Below are 20975 nucleotides of genomic sequence, written 5' to 3'. Positions count from 1 at the left end.
TTTAAACAAAAGTCCATAACTATACTTTCCAACTTTCCTTCTTCCACACAATCTTGCCCCACGCATTACCAGGTCTTTATCCAAGAAGCTTCTATGCTAATTTAATGTACATAATGGTTATTCCAATACAACTGTATATATGTATCACACTGAAACAAATTTTGTATAAAGCCAGTCCTGTTAAATATATGTTATAGTCTTCATTTCTCTGTTGTCTGTGCTACTGTAAAGATAACAGCTGGAATAAAAATCTAAGTGTGAGTTGTGTTTCCATTTTATTTTTTATATGATCTTACATTCCACTCTAGGAATTCCACAGCAGCTGGTATCTGTTTGTAAATTAAAATGTTGAGTTCTAATTTTCCCCATGTTAGAGAACAAGAATATTTGAACTGTTACTCTTGCAACCTAAACACCAAACTCACACGTGTTGTATATTACACATTCTTTATAGTTTAACAACTCAACTTGTAGGAAAGGAAAAAAACAAACCAACATTGAACACACAACTGTAGGCATCATAAAAAAAACAACTGGAAAGCTGTAAAATCAGATAATGCTTATTTAGACTGTTCTATCAGTTATCGGATAACAGATTATTTAATAGACAATGAACAGAACCAATTTAAGATATCTTTGCAATGAAATCAAAAGTTCATTTTTGTTAATGCTAAGGATATCCAATATTTGCACATTTCATTGACAATCCATTACTTGCATACATACATACTTTGTACCAAACTTTACTTGAGTTAAACTGCTACAGGCCATTTATTATTGAGTTCCATGAAGAACAATATTACACTTAATTTTAAGTGAAATTAAAAATACTTCATTACTGTTGAGAGAAGTATTGTAACAGGAATTATAATTAATAAATGTTACTGCCTACTGCAATAGAAATTAAAGATACTCTAAATGACTGTGAAACTTGTGAATTTTAAATATTTAAGAAAAATCTAGTTACTGTATAGTAATGACAAGAGACATCAACCTCACTGTCATCCATTTCAGATTATAATGAAGTAATTGAATTGGCTTCTACGAAAGCCACAGCTGGATGTGTATAACAAACACAAAATGTGCTATTCTTAGGAATGAAGTATAGCAGAGATCCCAAGAAGCAAAATCAAAGAAAGAGCCAGAAGCAGAAAGAGATCCATTATCATAAAATTCAATTTGAGGGAAGAGTGGCGGAGGTACCTCTAAGTAAAATCAAAGAAAGAGGCAGAAAGAGGTTACTTGGCATAATGATATTAGAAAATAGATTCGAGATAAGAAGCTTAAATTATAAAAGTTCGTACAGGTATTGAGGAACAATGAATAACAGCTGAAAATCCTCAGAAATGGAAGACACAATAATCGACTCCTTAATGCAAAATACACGATATGTGTATACACATAAGATTAGAGTTCTAATGTACTCTAGATTCATTACTGATGAAATAGTTATTCTATTCCTTAAGAGAAATCTTAATACTGAAAACTTTTATATTTTGGGGTTTCAGTGATTTATTATCCAACAACCAATAATTTGGTGCTGTTTTACTCTATTTACTAGGCACTTGTTCTTTTTAGTTCTGTATCAATATTCTAATAAGAACCATTCCAGGCAACTAAATTAAACACAGGAAGCTCTTTGTTGATAGAATGGTATAATTTTCAGTTCATACTAATTTCAAGTAATCACCAGCTGGTAATCTCTGTACACCTCTTTTACAAATTTCTTTTTCTTCACCAAAAGTAAGGCCTCGTGGTTAGGATTCTCTACTCATAATCTATAGTTTCAAATCTCTGTCACCAAACATGCCAAGAATTGATGGTGTTCACTAGCTGCCTTCCTTCTAGTTTATCACTGTTCAATAACCCTAGGGCCTGGCCTGGGCAAGCGTGTTCAGGCATGTGGCTCGTAATCTGAGGGTTGCTCGCGGGTTCGCATCCCAGTTGTGCCAAACATGTTCGCCCTTACAGCCGTGGGGGCGTTATAATGTGACGCTCAATCCCACTATTCGTTGGTAAAAGAGTAGCCCAAGAGTTGGCGGTGGGTGGTGAGGACTAGTCTTACATTGCTAAATTAGGGACTGCTAGCACAGATAGCCCTCAAGTAGTTTTGTGCAAAATTCAAAACAAACAAACAATAACCCTAGAGTAGCTTTGCATGAAATTTGAAACAAGTGTCACTAAAATTTGTAATTTCAGTGAAGAAAACAAGAAACTTGTGAATGACACAAACACTATCATTCTGTTCACCACTATTTTTACAGTAATGATGTTAGAAAAATATGTAGGTTTGATATATATATAAACTGGCAAAAAGTACAAGTATTATTCATTATTTTGGTTTCTAATGAATTTCTATGAGCACATCTTATTTGGACAACTTTAGTACTAATTCCATTTTGGTTCAATTATAAACAACTCAATTTGATTCAGTGTGAAGCACTTTAAATGACAAAAAAAAATCCCAAAAACATTTGGTATGCTTTTAACTTTTGATTTTTTTCTGTACTGTTCTTACACAATCTTGAAGAACCTAATTTATTTCTTAGAAATTAACCCAATAAAATCAAAAAGGAAATTCTTTCATTAAAATCATGTTATCTAGGTAGTAAATAAATAAATCAGGTTTTTTCAAATAAATATTTTATGATCACAAAAAAAGTTTCTAATTATGAAAACTAATATTTTATACAAAACTTTTCAAAAAGTATTTTTTCTTTAAAAGTAAACCTGAACTGTATAACTTGTCCCAGCATCAAATAGGTTTCATTAAAACAAAAGGTTTGTAACAATAGTGAAAGACAAGTTATGTAACCAACCATTATTTACAACATAAAAAACTTTGCAAATACTTTTAATTTGAGAAAATCGTCAAATGTACTGTAAGGTAAAAGAGTAAAAAAGGATGAATAGGTAACAAAACATGATGAGAAATCCACTTGAAGTAAAAATTTATTCTAAAGATGGCTGGTATAGGTATCAAAACTTTAATTAAAATAAACAAAGATATATACTGTACTTTATTTTAATTAAAGTTTTAATACCCATACCAGCTGTCTTTAGAATACAGATAAATCATTTATTTTGATCTCATGACAGGTCAAGTTCATGACACCATAGAGGTGGGGGTAGAATTAAAAGAAAGAATAAAAATTATTGTCCAAAATGTTAGAAGAATAAACTTGCCTCTCCACAACAGACACAGAATAAACTTGCCTCTCCACCACAGACAGAAAAAGAAAACTAACTTTCCAGATTTTGCTTTAACATTTAACAAAATCAATCCATTAATAATCAGTTTTACTTCATAATAAAACTTTGTTTATCGCAAAGCTACTGAGCTGCCATTCCTTATTATTAACCCACAATCTATGATAAGGGATCACCAATCACTCTTGTAAAGTACCAACAACTTAAAGTTGTATCTCACAAATTTGAACCCAAGTGCAAGTTCCTAAATTCAGACCTACCAGAGGATAAAGTTATGTCCCAGTTTGATGAAGATGAACATGTATAATGCACTTAATATCAAACTGTATAGATAATTTATATTTATGATGTTTCTTTGCTATCGTGTCTAAATTAAACATTTTACAGACATGGCCCAAAGATATTGTATGCAGATGGATCATTTCAGAAAAATTTGGTAAATCTGTTTTACAAAAATGTCTGATTTATAAGGTGCAAACATGGATTCTTTCTTGATAAATAACCCACGAGAAATTTTTTATAAAGTGAAATAGATAAACCAGATTTTTTTTATAGTGCAAAATGATGTTTTCTTACTGAGGGATGTATACATAATTTTCTTTTTTAGGTATGCATTTTTTAAAAGTTTGTGTGGGCTAACTTCCCTAATTTAAAATTTTTAGGAAAGTGTGTAACTACTAGCTGTTTTCCATAATAGAATAAACAACAAGAATACAGAAACTACTAATCCAATATACAAAGTAAAATGGCTAAACTGGTAGTCCAGGTGACATGAATTCCACTCACCAGTACCAGAACCAACCCTCCCTTTAATTCCAGCAACATTATTCTTGTTTGTCTAGCGAGTTTTATGACATGCACCAAGTCTAGCATCCAAAATGTTTACAGTGTTTGATACAGAAATAAAAACATTTGTGTAAGGTGACTATGAAGAAATTTCAAATATTTCATTCAATTTAGTCAGTAAAGATTCTTATATTTTCTTTGATCTCACAAAATCAGTGTCATATCTTTCACAAGTTCTAGAAAAACACTGTCAGATCAGTACTACTGCCTAATTACTTTAAGATGAACATTATAATTTACTTTTAACCAAAACGTTTTTGCTAACATCAGTAACTTTTAAGCCATTCTTTCATAAAATAACAAGTAAGCTTGACTTCTCAGCACTGAAGACTCTGATATTTCAGTGACACTTGAGTCACTGATGTGATACCACTTCCCTGGAAGTGTGGACATGCTTTCCATCTCCTCTTGAAAACTGCTGCTGATGTCTGGAAGACATTTTGCCTGATTTTGGTGGCACCTTTTGCCCATATCTTCCATCAGCTGATCAACCTCACACTGTCTTAATGGGTGTGTACACAAAAAGTTCTGTGGAGGCACAACAGACCTCACTTTCACATATGCTGTGTAGTGACCACTAGTCAAACGTCCACTATGTTCCACTACTCCAAACAGGGAGTACAGAATTTTCTTCTGACCTTTCTTCACATGGTCCAGACTCTGAAAACCAGGAGACAGATCTTATTTCCTATACTGTAGTTAAAATACACAAAAAACAGTTATCAAGTAGGAGCAGTACTTTTAGATTTAAACCATCTGCTGAGTTTTAAGGTTTAATTTGACAAATAACAACTGATCACACAAAAGGATGTTTCAGATGCATTACAAAGCAATTACCTGGAACTGATGGTCAACCTTGCAAGAAGAAGAAAAGGAATGACGGTTAAAAAGAAGAGGTATAATACTTTATAAACAATTTTACAAAAGTTCATTAAACAATGTATTAAAACACCATCAGTTTCACTGTTTAAAGCTACTTAATAAAGCTTAAGCAAATATTACATTTATCAGTTAAGTTTTACATACACCTTAATTATCTGCTATCACTAGTTTTCAGATTGCAGAATATGGGATGTAACACAGGTGTAATCCTAATAATTCATAATAGTTTTTAAGGGGCATCCATTTAATTAATGTAACATTTATTCACTGTCACTAAAGGTTGTGTGAATTAATTATTATGGTGAAATTACTGACTGTGTATATACCACAATATTATAACATCAAATATGCAAACAATTATTTACAAGCACAAGTTGTTATAAGAGACAAAACTTTATTTTGACCTAACACACATTAACACAAGTCTCAGTATTCATAACTCCATATATACTTAAAAATATATATCTGAGTTTCCTCAAATCCTATGCTAATTTTTATTAAATTATGCTTCCACTTTTTAAGAATTTGGTCACTTTCTAGTTTCTCTTAATAAGCCCTCCCCTTTTGAGTGTAGCCCATTAAATAAACTTTCTTTGGTAGATCACCCTTACATTTTACAGTGGATTGAAACAGGTAGGACTAGATCTGATACAGTACTGGCCATACACTTGCATAGACTGTGCTACTCTCTTGTGAACTTCTAGCTGGAACTTTCCATGTGCTAACTATAATGCAAGACTGCATCTGTTTCTTTAACTTATAACAACTTAAAATGCTACATTTAAATAACCCAGTATATAATTTAGTTAGAACAATAGCTAGATTTAAACAGTAACATTACATTTTTTAAATAGCCACAAGCTTCAAACTATGACAGTTTGGTTTTAGTGGTTGATAATTCTGCAAGAAGATCCAAATTTATATGGCATTTTGGGATAAATTCCAAAACCACCACTGGCAGTGAGGAAACCTAACTGATGATACAGGACAGAGTGATCATAAGGCTTTAGTAATTTGTCCATTACTCATAATTAAGGCTATTTATAGTTTCATACAACTATTAGTGTAGTTTTAACAGCACTTATTGGTGGATGTTATTACTCATTTTTTCAAATATACTTTTACAAAGTTAACAATTTTCAATTAAAGCTATCTGCAAATCAGATACATGCAATGAGTTCTTAAAAATGCAATAACATTTAAGAATCCACCCGAGGCCAGATAAAACCACCTTATGCTGTAAATTTTCAGTTAATATTTTTTCACAGCCCTTAAGCCATTTCTGGCAAAACAGCAGAGTGGTCTATTTTCCTTTTTAATTTTTTTGAAAGTTGTACTTCAAACATGAACATGACAAGCTATGTGTATTATATGCACGTCTGTTTGAACAATTCTCCCTCTTGATTACTTCAGTTGCAGTGAAAGAATGCTACTAAATTTCCTAGAGAATCAACAACAAATACACTGAGAAAAAAATCAAAATGATTAACAATTATATTTGTTAACATTAAGTGTCTGGAAGGAAGCTTACTTTATCTTTTGATTGTATAATAAATTATCACAGCTGGGAAGAGTTTGTTTCGTGATGATGAGAAATCCACTTGAAGTAAACATGTATCTCAATACAACTGTTCTCTGCTTTATTAGTAACAGTATTAATAACCACAGCCATCCTGAAATATAGTTTCTGCTTCATTAACTTTATTATTATGCAGTCACTCACCACAGTTTAAGCCATGAATGTGAAACTGTCTTAAACTAAAGTCAAATAACAGCAAATTAATTAACTTAAAATTACAGAAGAGGTACATTAACTTTTAAAACAAACATTTCCTAAACTCTATGTAAAAACAGCTGGTTTGGGTTGAGAAAATTTTTTGTGTAGAGGAGCGAACAACGTTTCGACCTTCTTCTGTCATCATGAAGCTGATGATGACCGGAGAAGGTTGAAATGCTGTTCGCTCCTCTACATAAAACAGTTTTCTCAACCCAAACCAGCCATTTTTACATATATATTTTTCTCTACAAGTGTGTTTTCCAGTCATCACTCATTTCCTAAACTGTTTAAGCACCAAACTGTTTGAAAGTTCAAAAGTGTTTGTCAAAGGGTCCCCAAATAAACACAACCATATTGCTACATGATTATAACCAATCAACACCATAATAAATATATTATAAACTACTAATTAGTGCTACTTACAAGAAATATCATAACAAAAATATAACAAACATCAGTTACATTAATTCAAACCAACATCATAACTCATAAACCACCACCTACACCATTCTCTAACCAACATCACAATAATAAAAGTAAAATCTCTTTACTGTGAGTTCCATTAACAAAATAACCAAGATATTAGTTCCTGAGGTACAATAATATTATTCCTTCTCTTATATACTAAATGTATAAAGTATGGTGAAACTTCTACACTTGATGTTAATACTACTAAATTATATTTTATCATTCACTATATCTTTTTTCCATATACTAACACTATAAAATACTGAATTTTTTCTTGTACTGAGGTTTGATTACATTATATTAAAACAATTTTAGCACCTCCCATGTCTAGTCATGCTCTAATACCTGTGCATCTTCACAATAACCTTGCAGGTGATTTCCACTTCTAAAGGCTCCTTTGTAAGACTCACTCCTACTTGCATGTATTCTGTGTCATCTTGTGCACAAGTGTACCAGTTTCGAAGCATTCATGTCAAAAAAGTGATCACACAGAAATCCACAATCACTGGGTCCAGCAATTTAATCAGTATATCCTGTTATGGTATAGCATGAATACTCACATTATTCTCCAGCTGCTTGAGGAATGCAACATTGGACATATGCATTACAAAAGAAATTTGTTTGTACATGACTTGCATTACTTTCAGGAGATCCTTTTTGATTATGTTGCATACTGCTGCACGGGAATTGCAGACCGTTTCTGCCAGACCTTTGTGTTTGTAGGTTCTCACCCATTACAAGATGCAACATTTCACTTAATATGGCTGTGGTACAACCTGTTATAGGTCTCTTTATGGATAGTCTTGGTTTCTCAAATTGACCCACAATCCCTTGTTTTTGAATAGCAAATTTTGGTCTTTTCATGATAAAGTGAATTTCTTAAAAAACATTAGGTAGGTCTGTTTTATAACAGGAGAACTAACAGGAAGAATTATAAAAACTGAATTTAAATGAACTGAGTTCAAGCAAAGATTAAATACAATAATGTGTTAATACAAAGTGAAGGTAATCATTATTTGAATAACTGCACAACCAACTGGCTTGAGAACCCATATAGACTGTTTAAATCCAGCATTTCTCACATAATGAGAAATGTTGTATTTTTCCATGTTGACTAATGTTAGCCATGTGTTGTTATTGTTATTTGTCATTTTATGGTGTAAAGCAACTAGACTATCTGCACCAAACAACAGTAATCAAAAATAAAAACAATGAAAGTATTATAAAGTGTAGAGAGAAATTAAGTTAAAGTAAAAACAGTGGCATAATGTTATAAAAACTTAAATAAAATTAAAAAGGCCAATAGTCCTTAAAAATTAAAAACATTTGTAAGGTAGACAGTGTTGACATTGCCAATGACACTGTCCAATACCAGGGATAAACTGATGATCAAAACACATCTAAAATGGTGCCGTCGCTCATGGTCATAATGATGGTACAACAGTAAAATGTTGGCTATTGTGACTTTAGTATCATGCAGATTGATTTATTGATTGATTGATTTAGTGTTTTATGGCACAGAGCAGCTAGGCTATCTGCCAAACGTCTGGTAAAAAGGTAGAAATAAATTAAATGTAGTAAAATACATAAAAGGGAATGAAGGTAAAACAAAACATCATTGAAAAACAGAAAAAGTATAAAACGAATGTTGACACCTAGTCTACAATGTAAAGAGAGAAAGCAGAGTAAGAGAAGTTGTAAAGGACTTTCTCTAGCAAAATGGTAATAATCATAACCCACCAGGAAGACTAACAGGTAAGTACAAGAACCACCGTCAGTCACCTGAAATTGGTCTTTCCAGTCCTGGTTCCGGGTTATGTTGTCATAACAGCCATTACCAAAAGGTAAAATAAGAAAAGTGTTAAAAGACATATAGCAAAATCGTAATAATGATTAGCCAAATGTCCGGTTAAAAAGGTAAAAGTATAGTAAATGTAGTAAAATTCGTAAAAGGAAACGAAGGTAAAAACAAAACAGCAATTAAAAATAGAAAATGGCAGAAAACCAATGTTGACATCCAGTCTACAAAGTTGTAAAGGACTTCCTGTAGCAGAATGGTAATGATTATAACCTTCCAGGAAGACTAACAAGTATAAGAACCACCATCAGTCACCTGAAGTTGGTCTTTCCGTCCTGGTTCCGGGTTATGTGTCATTATGGCCAGTAACAAAAGGTAAAGCAATAAAAGTGTTAAAAGACATGCAGCAAAACTATAATAACAACTCGCCAAAACGACTAACGGGTAGTTCAAACAGCAGCGTTAGTCACCTGAAGGTGGCATTTCCAATCCTGGTGTTGAGTTATTTAATGTTCTGGCCATTTTCAATTTCAAATTGAATGAGAGAGATTGAGACTCTGAAAAGGAAACCACAATTAAAAATGTGTAATGAATAAATATGCAACACTTAAATGAGATTAAAAAGATTAATGGCCATTAAAAAACTAAAAACTTCATCAAGGTGGACAGTGTCACCATCACCAATAACACTGTCCAATGTTACAGACAAACCCTGGGACAAAACATGTTTAAAATAGTCCCGTCGTTGAGAGTAGTAACGATGGCAAGAAAGTAAAATGTGGCTTACAGTGATTTGAGTGTTACACAAACTATACACTGGTGCAACTGTTCCAGATAAAAGAAAACAATGAATTAAAAAACTGTGACCAATGTGTAGTCTAGTTAGAACAACTTCCTCCTTTCGAACCTTACAAAAGCTAGACGGCCAAAGCCCAATATAGGGTTTTATTTGAAAAAGCTTGTTGTCGCGTTGCTCACTCCAAGTGGACTGCCAGCTGGCATGGAGCTGAGCTTTGAATGCAGGACCATAGTCCATGTACGGAATAGGCACAGTGGTGATAGTGCCAGAGCAGATAGATTTAGCTGCCGTGTCTGCAAGCTTGTTCCCGCGAATACTAACGTGGCCTGGTATAAAAAAAAACTGGACAGAAGTAGATGTTAATGAAAAATGATAGCTGCTTTAAGTGTGGTATAAAGGTCAGCTTACAGTCAAAGATAAGCCCCAAGAACTTGGTCTCAGGGACCACTGGCAGTGAAACTTCACTGATATGGAGTTCAGGATCAGTGTGAATACCCCATTGGTGGCAAAAGTGCATGCAAACAGTTTTAGAGAGAGAAAAATTAAAGCCATTTGCCATAGTCCACTTCAGCACACGATTGAGGGCAGTTTGTAGTTACCGCTCAATATATCTCATGTTCGACGATTGACACGAGATGTGAAAGTCGTTGACATAGAGCCCATTCACAACAGTGAGAGGAAGTTGTTCAGTGATGGCAATAATCTTTATACTGAAAAGTATGACACTCAAAACACAGCCCTGAGGGACCCCAAGGTTCTGTAGAAAAGAACGGGAAAGTGTCAAACCCACACAAACTTGGAATCTCCTGTCCATTAAAAATGTTTTAATAACCTGGGTAAATGGCCACGTATCCCATATATATGGAGGTCTCGCAAAATGCCATACCTCCATGTTGTGTCATAAGCCTTTTCAATGTCAAAGAAAATTGATACAAGATGTTGGCATTTCAGAAAGGCTTCTCTGATTGATGTTTCAAGTCGAATTAGGTGGTCTGTGGTGGAGTGCTGTTGTTGGAACCCACACTGGGTGGGTGAGAGGAGGTTGTTTGATTCGAGGAACCAAACAAGATGAGCAATAACCATCCTCTCTAAGGTCTTACAGAGACAGCTTGTCAAAGCAATTGGATGGTAGTTTGAAGGAATCTTGGGATCTTTCCCAGGCTTATAGAAAGGTAAGATAATAGCCTGGTGCCATACATCAGGAAAAACATTCTCCTGCCAGATCCAGTTAAAGACAATTAGAAGAACACCAAAAGAAGCAGGAGAGAGATAGCGTAGCATGTCATAGTGTACATTATCAGGTCCAACAGATGTACTGCCAGACTGATGAAGGGCCATTTTCAGTTCCACCAGTGTAAAGGGACAATTATAATCAAAGAGGCAGTCAGTTCGAAAGGAAAGAGGTGAACGCTCTGCCCGAGTCTTGATGGCCAAGAAGGTGGAGGAACAAGCAGAAGTGCTAGATACCCTGTTAAAGCTTTCACCTAGAGTATCAGCGATGCTCCGGACATCAGCTACCTCTTGGCCATCAGAGAGTAAGATCGAGAGGGGGACAGAATTGTAGTGCCCACTGACCTTTCGAATCTTGTCCCATATGACCTTGGAACTGGTGGTAGAAGATATGCTAGTTGTGAACTTAATCCAAGATTCCTTCTGGCTTTGACGTCTTACCCACCTAGCATGTGCATAAGCCCGTTGGAAAGCAATGCGGTTCGAAAGTGTGGGATATCTACGAAAAGTATCCCAGGCCCATTTTTGAGCCTTCCGTGCCAAGCAGGATTCCACCATGGACGAAGATATCATGAAAAATGTGTCGAGGTTTTAGGAATACACTGAGCAGCTGCTTGTATAATACAGTTAGTTACCGCTGCCACACAGTTGTCTATTGATGGCTGATTCACGATGACAGGATCAAGTTCTGCAAGAACAGTGAAAGTGAACCAGTCTGCCTGATCCAGCTTCCACCGGAGCACGCGGGTAGGGTGGTATTGACCACGGCCAGTCTCTCTCAAAAGTATAGTATCCACTGCCTAATGGATTATTGTCAACCCTCCATGAAAAATGGGAAAATAATGAAGGGGAGCAAACCGAGAGATCAATAGCGATAAAGGACGACGAGGTGCATGAAAATAAGTCAAAGAACCAGTATTGAAAAGAGAAAGATTGTGATCAGAGAGCATACGCTCTACAGAACGACCCTTCCTATCAATAACAGAACTTCCCCAGAGGGGATGATGTCCATTAAAGTCCCCCAAATGTCCCCAGGATTAGAAAGGGAGAAGGCAACTGTTCAACGAGAGCATCAAGGTCTGATTGATTATATGTCTCTACAGACGACAGGTAGAGAGAACAGTGATGGTACGACCCAAGGAAACACGGATGGCTACAGCCTCCAAGGGTGTGTTAAGTGACAAAGACAGGGTGGGCACATGCTGATCAACCAATAGTGTCACCCCTCCATGTACTCGCCCATCACACAGCCTGTCATTTCTGTACAGAGAAAACTGCCGAATGGTGACTGTATCAGCAGGTTTTAAAAATGTTTCTTGTCAGGAAAGACATACAGGATGGTAGGAAGCAATCAGTGTTTTGATATCATCTAGATTAGAAAGTAAACCTCGACAGTTCCATTGTATCAAGGTGGCCATTTTAACGACGGGTAGGCGAAGAGGCTGGAGAACCTTTCTGTTTACCACCACATCTTTTTTCCTTACTGTCCTCAGTCTGAGGAGGACTATCGACCTCCGTGGATCCTGCCCTGGGTTGATTGGGCAGGTCTTTGTTATTGGAAGGGGATTCCAGTGACTGATGATGCGAACGAATGATTGTTTTGCATCTTGGGGTGGGAGAAAAAGATGTATCAGAAGAAATGCCTGTATTTGAAACCAAGGAATGTAGATCTTGAGGTTTGTTGGAATGTATGGAAGTCGATTCACCGACCTTTTTAACCATGGAGGTCAAAAGGCTTTTCATTTGTTTTGAAAATGATTCTCTTGGAGACACAGAGAGATCTGTCTGCACTCCAACTGTAGTTGTGGAATGAAGTGCAGCAGCATATGTGTGAGATGGAGTGGCTGACAGCAATTTCTGAGCCTCAGGATAACTAATGTTATGTGTCGTTTTCAAATGCTGCACCTCTTTTTCCTCCAACCATTTTGGGCAAGAACGAAAGTAAGAGGGGTGAGAACCATTGCAGTTGACACAATGTGGGTCTGTGTGACACTCATAGGCATCGTGGTCCTTGCCACCACAACGAGCACATGTCAGGGAACCACGACATGACGTCTTAGAGTGGCCGAACCTCTGACATTGGAAACATCAGAGAGGATGTGGAATGTACAGCCTTACCCTGCAAATTAGATAACCTGCCTTGATGGTGGCAGGTGCACGTGGTGATGTAAATGTCAAAACAAGGTTGTTTGTCGGCAGTGTAACTCCATCTTTGCGAGTGGAGATGCGCCTCACTGCAGAAACTCCTTGAGTGGAGAGACCAGCAAGAATCTCTGACTCGGGGACATTCTTCAAATCCCTCTCAACAATAACTCCTCGTGATGAATTCAAGGTAGCATGAGGAGTAACCTCAATAGGTATAACCCCAATTGCCTTTGAATTCAAGAGGAGTTCACTGTGTTGGGTTGTGGATGTTTCAACCAATATGTCTCCAGATTGAAGCTTCTTTATGGACTTTGGAGAGCCAGCAAGACCCTCTTGTCCCTTCTGAATAAAAAAAGGGGGACATTTGCCTTAAAGGTTTTCCTGAAAGAGAATGTAATATAAGAAAATGAGGTATGTGTGTTACAGATGTTGAAGACTGCTGCTCAGAGTCTTCAAGACGTGGTCGTTTACCTATTGACTGTTTTTTCACTATTTTATTTAAATTTTTTTGAAGGAGGATCCATAGGAAAAAGGAAAATTTTGGTACCCACTGACCACACCTACCATGGAGCCCTACGAGGGGATGCACTACAATGTCATGCAAGGACATTGATGCAACGCCAGGGTTTCGTGAACACTATACCCAAACACCAGCATCAGACACAACATCCACAACACCCATTGAGAACTTCCAACACTGGTACTTGGTTGACTCTAGCCCATGTGGACCAGCCGACTGACCTAAGGGGGGCCCACCCAATGGCTGCCCGCCTACAGGAATTCAAGGCCAAAGTGGTGTGTTAGGGTTGGACCCCTCAACCACCAGGATCCTCTTCTCCCCTTCACGGGTCGCCACTCACGGCAAACACGTGGGTGGATGTTTTGATCCCAGAGGAGGTAAACTGAAAGAACAGAACCTTCCCTGGGAGGTCCCCTCACCATGTATAGGAATCCACACCGAGGGGGTATCACACAGACCACACACACCTTGGTGCATCAGTTTCAGATAAAAGAAAATGACGAGCTAAAAAACTGTGCCCAATGCATAGCCTAATTCGGACAACTTCCTCTTTCCGATCCTTATGGAAATAGACAGCCAATGTTCGATAGACAATTTTATCTGGAAAAGCTTGTTATCATGTTGCTCACTCCAAGTCAACTGCTGTTTGGCATGGGGGCTAAGTCTTAAATACAGGGCCATAGTCCATGTATGGAATAAGCAGGGCAGTGATAGCACCAGAGCAGACAGACTTAGCTGCAGTTTCAGCAAGCTCATTCGCACAAATACCAACATGGCTTGGTATCCATGTGCAGAGCCAAACACCCAGATGGTGAATGAGGTCCAACATCTTCAAGTCCAGTTTCAATCAAATGAGGGCATGATAGATCTTGAGCACAGAACATTGATCCACTCCCCAAGAGGTGGAAGAGAGGACACGGAGGATGCTCAGTGCCTTTGTGCGGTTGATATGCGTAACTGCTTAATGTATGAAATGAAAGTCAGCTTACAGTCAAATACAAGCCTCAAGAACTTGAGGACCAGAGGAAGCACAACTTCACCAAGACTGAGGTTGACATTGGAGTGAATACCCGCTGGTAGCAAAAGTGCATGCAAAAAGTTTGAGAGAGAGAAAAGGTAAAACCATTTGCTGTAAATGATTGAGGGCAATTTGTAGCTGCTGCTCAATAAACCTTACGATCAACAACTGGCAAGAAATGTGGAAGTCATCAATGTAGAGTCTACTCGCAACTGTAGTGAGGGGAGTTATCCAGTAATAGCAGTAATCTTTATAATGAAAAGTGTGACACGCAAGACACAGCCCTGAGAGACTCCAAGTTCCTGTGGGAAAGAAAGAAAAGTGTCAAACCTACATGTACTTGGAATCACCAGTCCATTAAATATTTTTGATAAAAATGGGCAAATGGCCATGCTACCTATATGAGTGGAGTTCTCGCAAAATGCCACACGTAGTACCATAAGCTTTCTCAGGGTAAAAAAAGAAAAAAGATGTTGTCACTTCAGAAATGCTTACCTGATTGACATTTCAAGTTGAATCAGATGGTCCACGGTGGAGCATTTTCATAGAAATTCACACTGGGTGGGAAAGAGGTGGTTGTTTGATTTGAGGAATACACAAGACAAGCATCAAGATCTTACAGACACAACTTGTCAAAGCAACTGAAAGTATTTTGAAGGAATCTTGGGATCTCTGCACTTCCACTGTCACAGAGAAATGGAGCCCATCAACATATGTCTAAGATGGAATGGGGGAAACAGTAACTTCAAAGCCTCTGGGTAGAAAGTATTGTTCAGTCTTCAAGCATTGCACCTCTTTCTCCTCCACTTGCTTATGGCAAGAATTAGAGTAAGATGAGTGTGAACAACTACAGTTAACACAGTGTTGGCCCAGTTCATACTCACAACCATCATGGTTTTTGCCACCACAAGGAGCACATGTTAAAGAATTACAACAAGATGTCTTTGAGTGACTAAACCACTAACACTGGAAACATCTGAGTGTTATAAATGTGTAGAATAGGGAGTAACTTTGATGGGTATATTACCAATGCTCTTCAAATTCAGGAGGAGTTTAGTGTGTTGTGGTGAAGATGTTTCCACCAAGATTACTCCTGAGTGCAGCTTCCTCACTGACTTGAGGGAGCCAGAAAGCCCCTCTAATCCCCTTTGAACGAAAAAGGGGGACATCTGCCTCAGAGATTTCTCACACAATAAATGAAGAATAAAAAATTGAAGTGTTGAGTCCAACTTTGAAAGTAACTATCACAGAGTCGCCCATACGTGAATGCTTTCCAATAAAGTTTTTTTTCTGGTTTTTTCATTTTTACTTTTTTTGTTCATGAATATGGATATCCATAATAAAATAAGAACATTTCAGTGTCCACTGTCCTCATCTACACCATCCTCGAGGGGATGCACTGCAATGCCAAATAAGAACATTGCAGTAATGTCAGGGTTTTGGTAGCACTATACCCAAACAGCAGTATCAGACAGTTTTGTCTACGACACCTGTTGAGAATGTCCAACACTGGTACTTGATTGACTGTAGCCTAAGTGGACCATCTGATTAACCCAAGACTGTCTGTCTACAGGAATTCAACGCCAAAATGGCGTGTTAAGGTTGGACCTCTCTACCACCAGGATCCTTTCCCTCTCCTTCACAGGTTGCCACATACAGCAAACTTGTGGGTGGATGTTCATATCCCAGAGGATGTAAACTGGAAATACAGAACTGTCTATAGGAGGTCCTCTCACCATGTACAGGAATCCACCTCAAGAAGGTGACTGTAACCTCTGGATATCATCTGCTCTACCAATGAAGGACAATGACATCACTGTTCTCTGCAAACAGGAAAAGGTATTATTTCAAGAGAACAAAATAATAAAGGCTGCTAGAATAATGTCAGTGGTTTACTGAACCATGTGCTATTTGAAGCTATACAGATTCAGAATATACAAAACATTCTGAAACATACAAATTAGGACTAAATAGAAAATGCATGGCATGACTGCAAACAATAAAGTACAAGAGTCCTCTCTGCCTTGTAATTTCTAAATTCACATTCTGAATACACATCTACAATTGTCTAAATATTTTTCTTTGGCAAGATTATTAAATGCTGTTTTCAAAACAACTGATTTTTAATGCCATCACACTTCCAAAAAAATGCCAAACAATATTAAAATGTAGTTCCGATACATTCTGTTCCACTATGATCATAAAGGCTGTGGTTGTTACATGATGTATTCAAAATTTCTCAATATAACATCCTTTGTATATTACAAATAATCTAGTATATTACTTTCTTCTTTTTTTTTTTTAAACAGGAAAAGCATTTATTTGAAGCTTTACATCGAAATTATGTAGATCCTTTTGATTTTAAAACATAGTCTTATGCTTACCAACTGAATATTTTAACTTTCATAAATTAAATGTTAACTACACTGTACAAGACAATTCTCATTTGCCTTTTTACATGAATATTATCAGTAAAGGTTAAGATTTTTAAAGATGACTCCCAAAACCCAAGTCGATACTTTCAGTTTCAGTTTTATTCTTTTCACTTCAGGAATAGTTAGCATTTTTATTCACAAATAAAAAACAACTACTGGTCTAGTACTGTTTTGTTGTTTTGTAAGTAATTCCTCCAACTTACTCACACCAAAAACAAAGACTCATAATCAAGATTCTCTTGATTATTTTTTCCATTCTCTCAGTCTTAACTGAAATAAATAATAATTGTTAATTTACTTTAGGTGTCTAAAACCAAACAGAAACTTACCAATGATACTGAGCTGCAGAAAGGAGCCATGTCAAGAAGAAGTGGAAACTCAACAAAACGATTAACTTTCCTCAAAGATATGCCAGCCTACAAACAAAAATATCAAGACTGTAAAAACATGAAATTCCATTGATTATAAATCATATTATTGCACACTTAGGCTTTTTTTTTTAAATTATTTTCATTTTCTAAATTATTCATAAAGGGAGATAATAAATTTTCCTCTTTTAGGCTGAACCTCACTCCATGACATTGGTATAAGTGTCATGAGGGTAAAAGTATCTTATGAAAATATTTTTTAAAAAATTACTGTATTATAAATGTCAAGTACACATTACAAAGGGAAGTTTCAAAGACTATGTTACAATATATTACAAATGCATTACAAATTCAATAAATATATTGTTTTAAAAGCTAAGAGCTAAATCTCAATCAATAAGAATACAGCAACTGAGAGAAACTATTTATTCCAATTAACATGAAAAACATGACTTAGTTGATGCCAGTAAAAATAATATAACTAAAATATACCCAAATTGTTACACACCAAGAAATAAGAAATGCAAAATAGCCACACAAATAAACAGCATGGAATTGTCAAGAAAATTAAAATAAAAGTCCAAAATTGTTAAATACAACATTAGGCTAACAGAGCCTCCAGAATGGCACTAACTTTGTTTGGCAATGGTAGACAAAGATATAAAAGTTAGTTTAATAGGAACTGCTTTAAGGATGTTAGACAAGGAATGAAATGTGTTGTTTGGTTTCCAAATACATTATTACAGTCTGATGGTATTAAGGTAACAGAAATTAGGTAGGTTAAATCATTAAACTAGTCTTACAGTGTGGATATCTACTTTTAATTAGTATCACTCAACTTTGTTAAACAAACCCCTTCTCTCACCTGCTGAAAACGTTTTAAATGAAGAGTTAAAACAGCTGGAGGACTGAAGATTAACAGTTGCTTGCTTGCATTGCTGTAGACCATCTTTGTGTCTGCATAAAGAATAGGTAGTGAGTTACTAAGCAGTTAAGATCAGAAATCACAAACTTAAGTTATGAGGTACAAGCCCCCATAAAAGGGGAAAGGACTGCTATTCTTACAGTTAACAGGATGTCAAACATGTTGGATGTGGGCATACTAAGTTTATATTAATTATTTATATGACAATCTTTACACATTTTTCACAAATAATGGTTCAGACCAAGATTTTTTAATTATACTCATTGAGCTACAACTATCTTAAAACACAACTAACACTTCATTTTCTACAGTGAAGTACTTAACTTTCAAGTTTATTTCTCAAAAGACACAACTGACACTTCATTTTGCCTCGACTAAATTCATATCTATGGAGCATAAACATGTAACCAAGTGAGCAAAATAATATATATATGCCACTCCACCTTGAATATTTATTAAAACAAAACATTTTTCTGCCTTAAACTTGGAAATAATTTCTCTCTCTCTTAGCAATGCTCAAGTGTTCTGTTAATATAATTAGTCGAGTTGCCTCATGCACATAAAATATTTATTGTTTGCAGATATTCAACAGTTTACATGAAAATAAATTTTAATAAATATTAAAATTAGAAGAAAGATGAATATACTGATGAAGACATACTTTAAACACGTAGCCATCATTCTTTCATGCCATTTAGTCTCATCTAAATCTTATCTGAAAAAAGCAAACTCAGTTCCACAAATTTTCCACTTATGTGAAGTTTTACCAATTTCATGCTTCCAGAATTTTAAGATATGAAACATGAAAAAGCTATGAAGATACAGTAAGACTGTGATGACTAGAGATCAGTCTATGTCTAGTAGTCTTGTATTAATTACTAACTACTTTTTGGCTGCTAGTTTACTACTATTTTCAGGCAAGTTCTCAAAAGGGCTTCTAGTAGTAGACACTATTTGATGCTGTGTCACAAGATATCTTACACAGTTGGGAAACACACTACCTACTAGCATGAAGATCCTACATGGAATCTCGGCTGATAACACCACAGACACTATTTTAGAGGTTACACAAATGAAATTTGAAAATTTACAGATGAAGAAAAGCATGTTAAAAATATTAACATACACATCACCTTGCAGTTGGAAAAGTCAATGTTTTGACTCCATATATTCACAGAGAAATACTTAGTACAGATATTAATTAAAAATACAATTTGTTTTTAATAAAATATTTGTAATGTTTACTGAAAGCTTGCTAGATTTTGTGAAGATACAAATACCACATTAAAAGTTAAGAGTATGGAAACTGATGGTTAGAAGGTCAGTTACATCAGCCAACCTCATTAACAGTCACTGATGATAAAGTATTTTAATTAGCTTGAATGTAACTCTGTAAAAGATTCCAACAAGCTCAGATTGAATGTGCCAAGAGCATAAAGTTATGAGAAACTAGAATGCAGCTTTCTGAATTATGTTCAATTTTAAGTCCTTCTGAATAAAAAAAACTTCAAAATTTATGTACACCTTGCTATTTTTTTTTAAAATTACAATATAAATTTTAAGATTCTATAATGAAAACTTTCAAGGATCATACAGAACCTTTTGGATTTGAAAAACAAAATTATCTACAAAATTCAATAACTACACAATGTATTGAAATGATACATACTCTCTTCAGAAGATTCATTCTTTAGTCTGGTACAATTCTCACAGCCAAACTTGTTGTTACCAGTCAAAAGTTCAGGAGCTGTAAACTGGTTCAGGCAGGACATCACTGAACATTCATGTGCAGCAGGGTGATACCTTGGTGACAGAGTGGTGAGAGATTTTGCAATCCATTCCTGTTTTATTTTGTTAGAAGAAACTTCTTTGGCTGTTTCATTGATTTCTCCTCCATTTTCAACTCTTTCACCGTTACTTATTCCGGAATCTGTACTCCCATGACGATAATCCTGAAAGGTATCAATTGTCGGAGACATTGGCTCATCAATTGCCCCGTTGAATTCCTTCAATTCTGGAGGGTCGAACAAACTGTCTTTGCTTTCACTCTTTCTTCTAATCCTCATGTTTGACACGCTTGAGCACAATTCCTCCATGTGCTCTTGAGTGACTGATTTAAAACGGTTTAAGCTTCTTTGTTTATCAGCACTATCTAAGCTTCCTTGACAGAGAGCCTTATTTTGAATTTTGTCTTGAAATGAAGAATCCATGCAGTCATTTTCACCTGTTTCATTATTTATTATACTCTGCAATACCTCCATACTTTTACTGTTTGGTAAAGGCAGTTCACTGTTTGTTTCCTTTTGGTAATTCTCTTTGTTTCCGATCTTCTCAGCTGATGGTGATGACTGCTGTGACTTGCTGTGCATGGCCTCACTCTCATCATTATCTTCAATATCTGCATCAGTGTTATCTGTATGCAACAAATGTTTAACACCATTTCATAATGCACCTTACTGTGCAATTAACTTATGATAGATTCAAACTCACAACAAAGCAAGAGATGTTAAAAAAATGGAATTCAGAGTCAGTTGTCAAAAACAAGTACAGTTTA

The 20975-nt window shown here is 35.8% G+C and overlaps 1 protein-coding gene across 4 annotated transcripts in view; it reads right to left on the bottom strand.

Moving 5' to 3' along the window:
• Positions 1 to 428: 428 nt before the first annotated feature.
• The window catches only part of Usp16-45 (ubiquitin specific protease 16/45), a 68580-nt gene continuing 48033 nt past the window's right edge, over positions 429 to 20975 (bottom strand). For 3 of the 4 annotated variants that reach the window (XM_076517272.1, XM_076517273.1, XM_076517274.1), the window contains exons 16-19: positions 20091 to 20834; positions 18362 to 18453; positions 17458 to 17544; positions 429 to 4716 (exon numbers count right to left, since the gene is read on the bottom strand). In XM_076517272.1, the coding sequence (XP_076373387.1) occupies positions 4333 to 4716; positions 17458 to 17544; positions 18362 to 18453; positions 20091 to 20834 (1307 nt within the window). In that variant the 3' untranslated portion in view covers positions 429 to 4332. Of the gene's footprint in view, positions 4717 to 6481; positions 6612 to 17457; positions 17545 to 18361; positions 18454 to 20090; positions 20835 to 20975 lie in introns of those variants that run through there. The other variant, XM_076517275.1, reaches the window with a different exon arrangement.

This window comes from Tachypleus tridentatus, chromosome 8 (assembly GCF_004210375.1).
Source record: "Tachypleus tridentatus isolate NWPU-2018 chromosome 8, ASM421037v1, whole genome shotgun sequence".
Taxonomy (NCBI): Eukaryota; Metazoa; Arthropoda; class Merostomata; order Xiphosura; family Limulidae; genus Tachypleus; species Tachypleus tridentatus.
The sequence above is the reverse complement of the archived record's forward strand: the minus strand, read 5'-3'. Positions and strand labels throughout refer to the sequence as shown.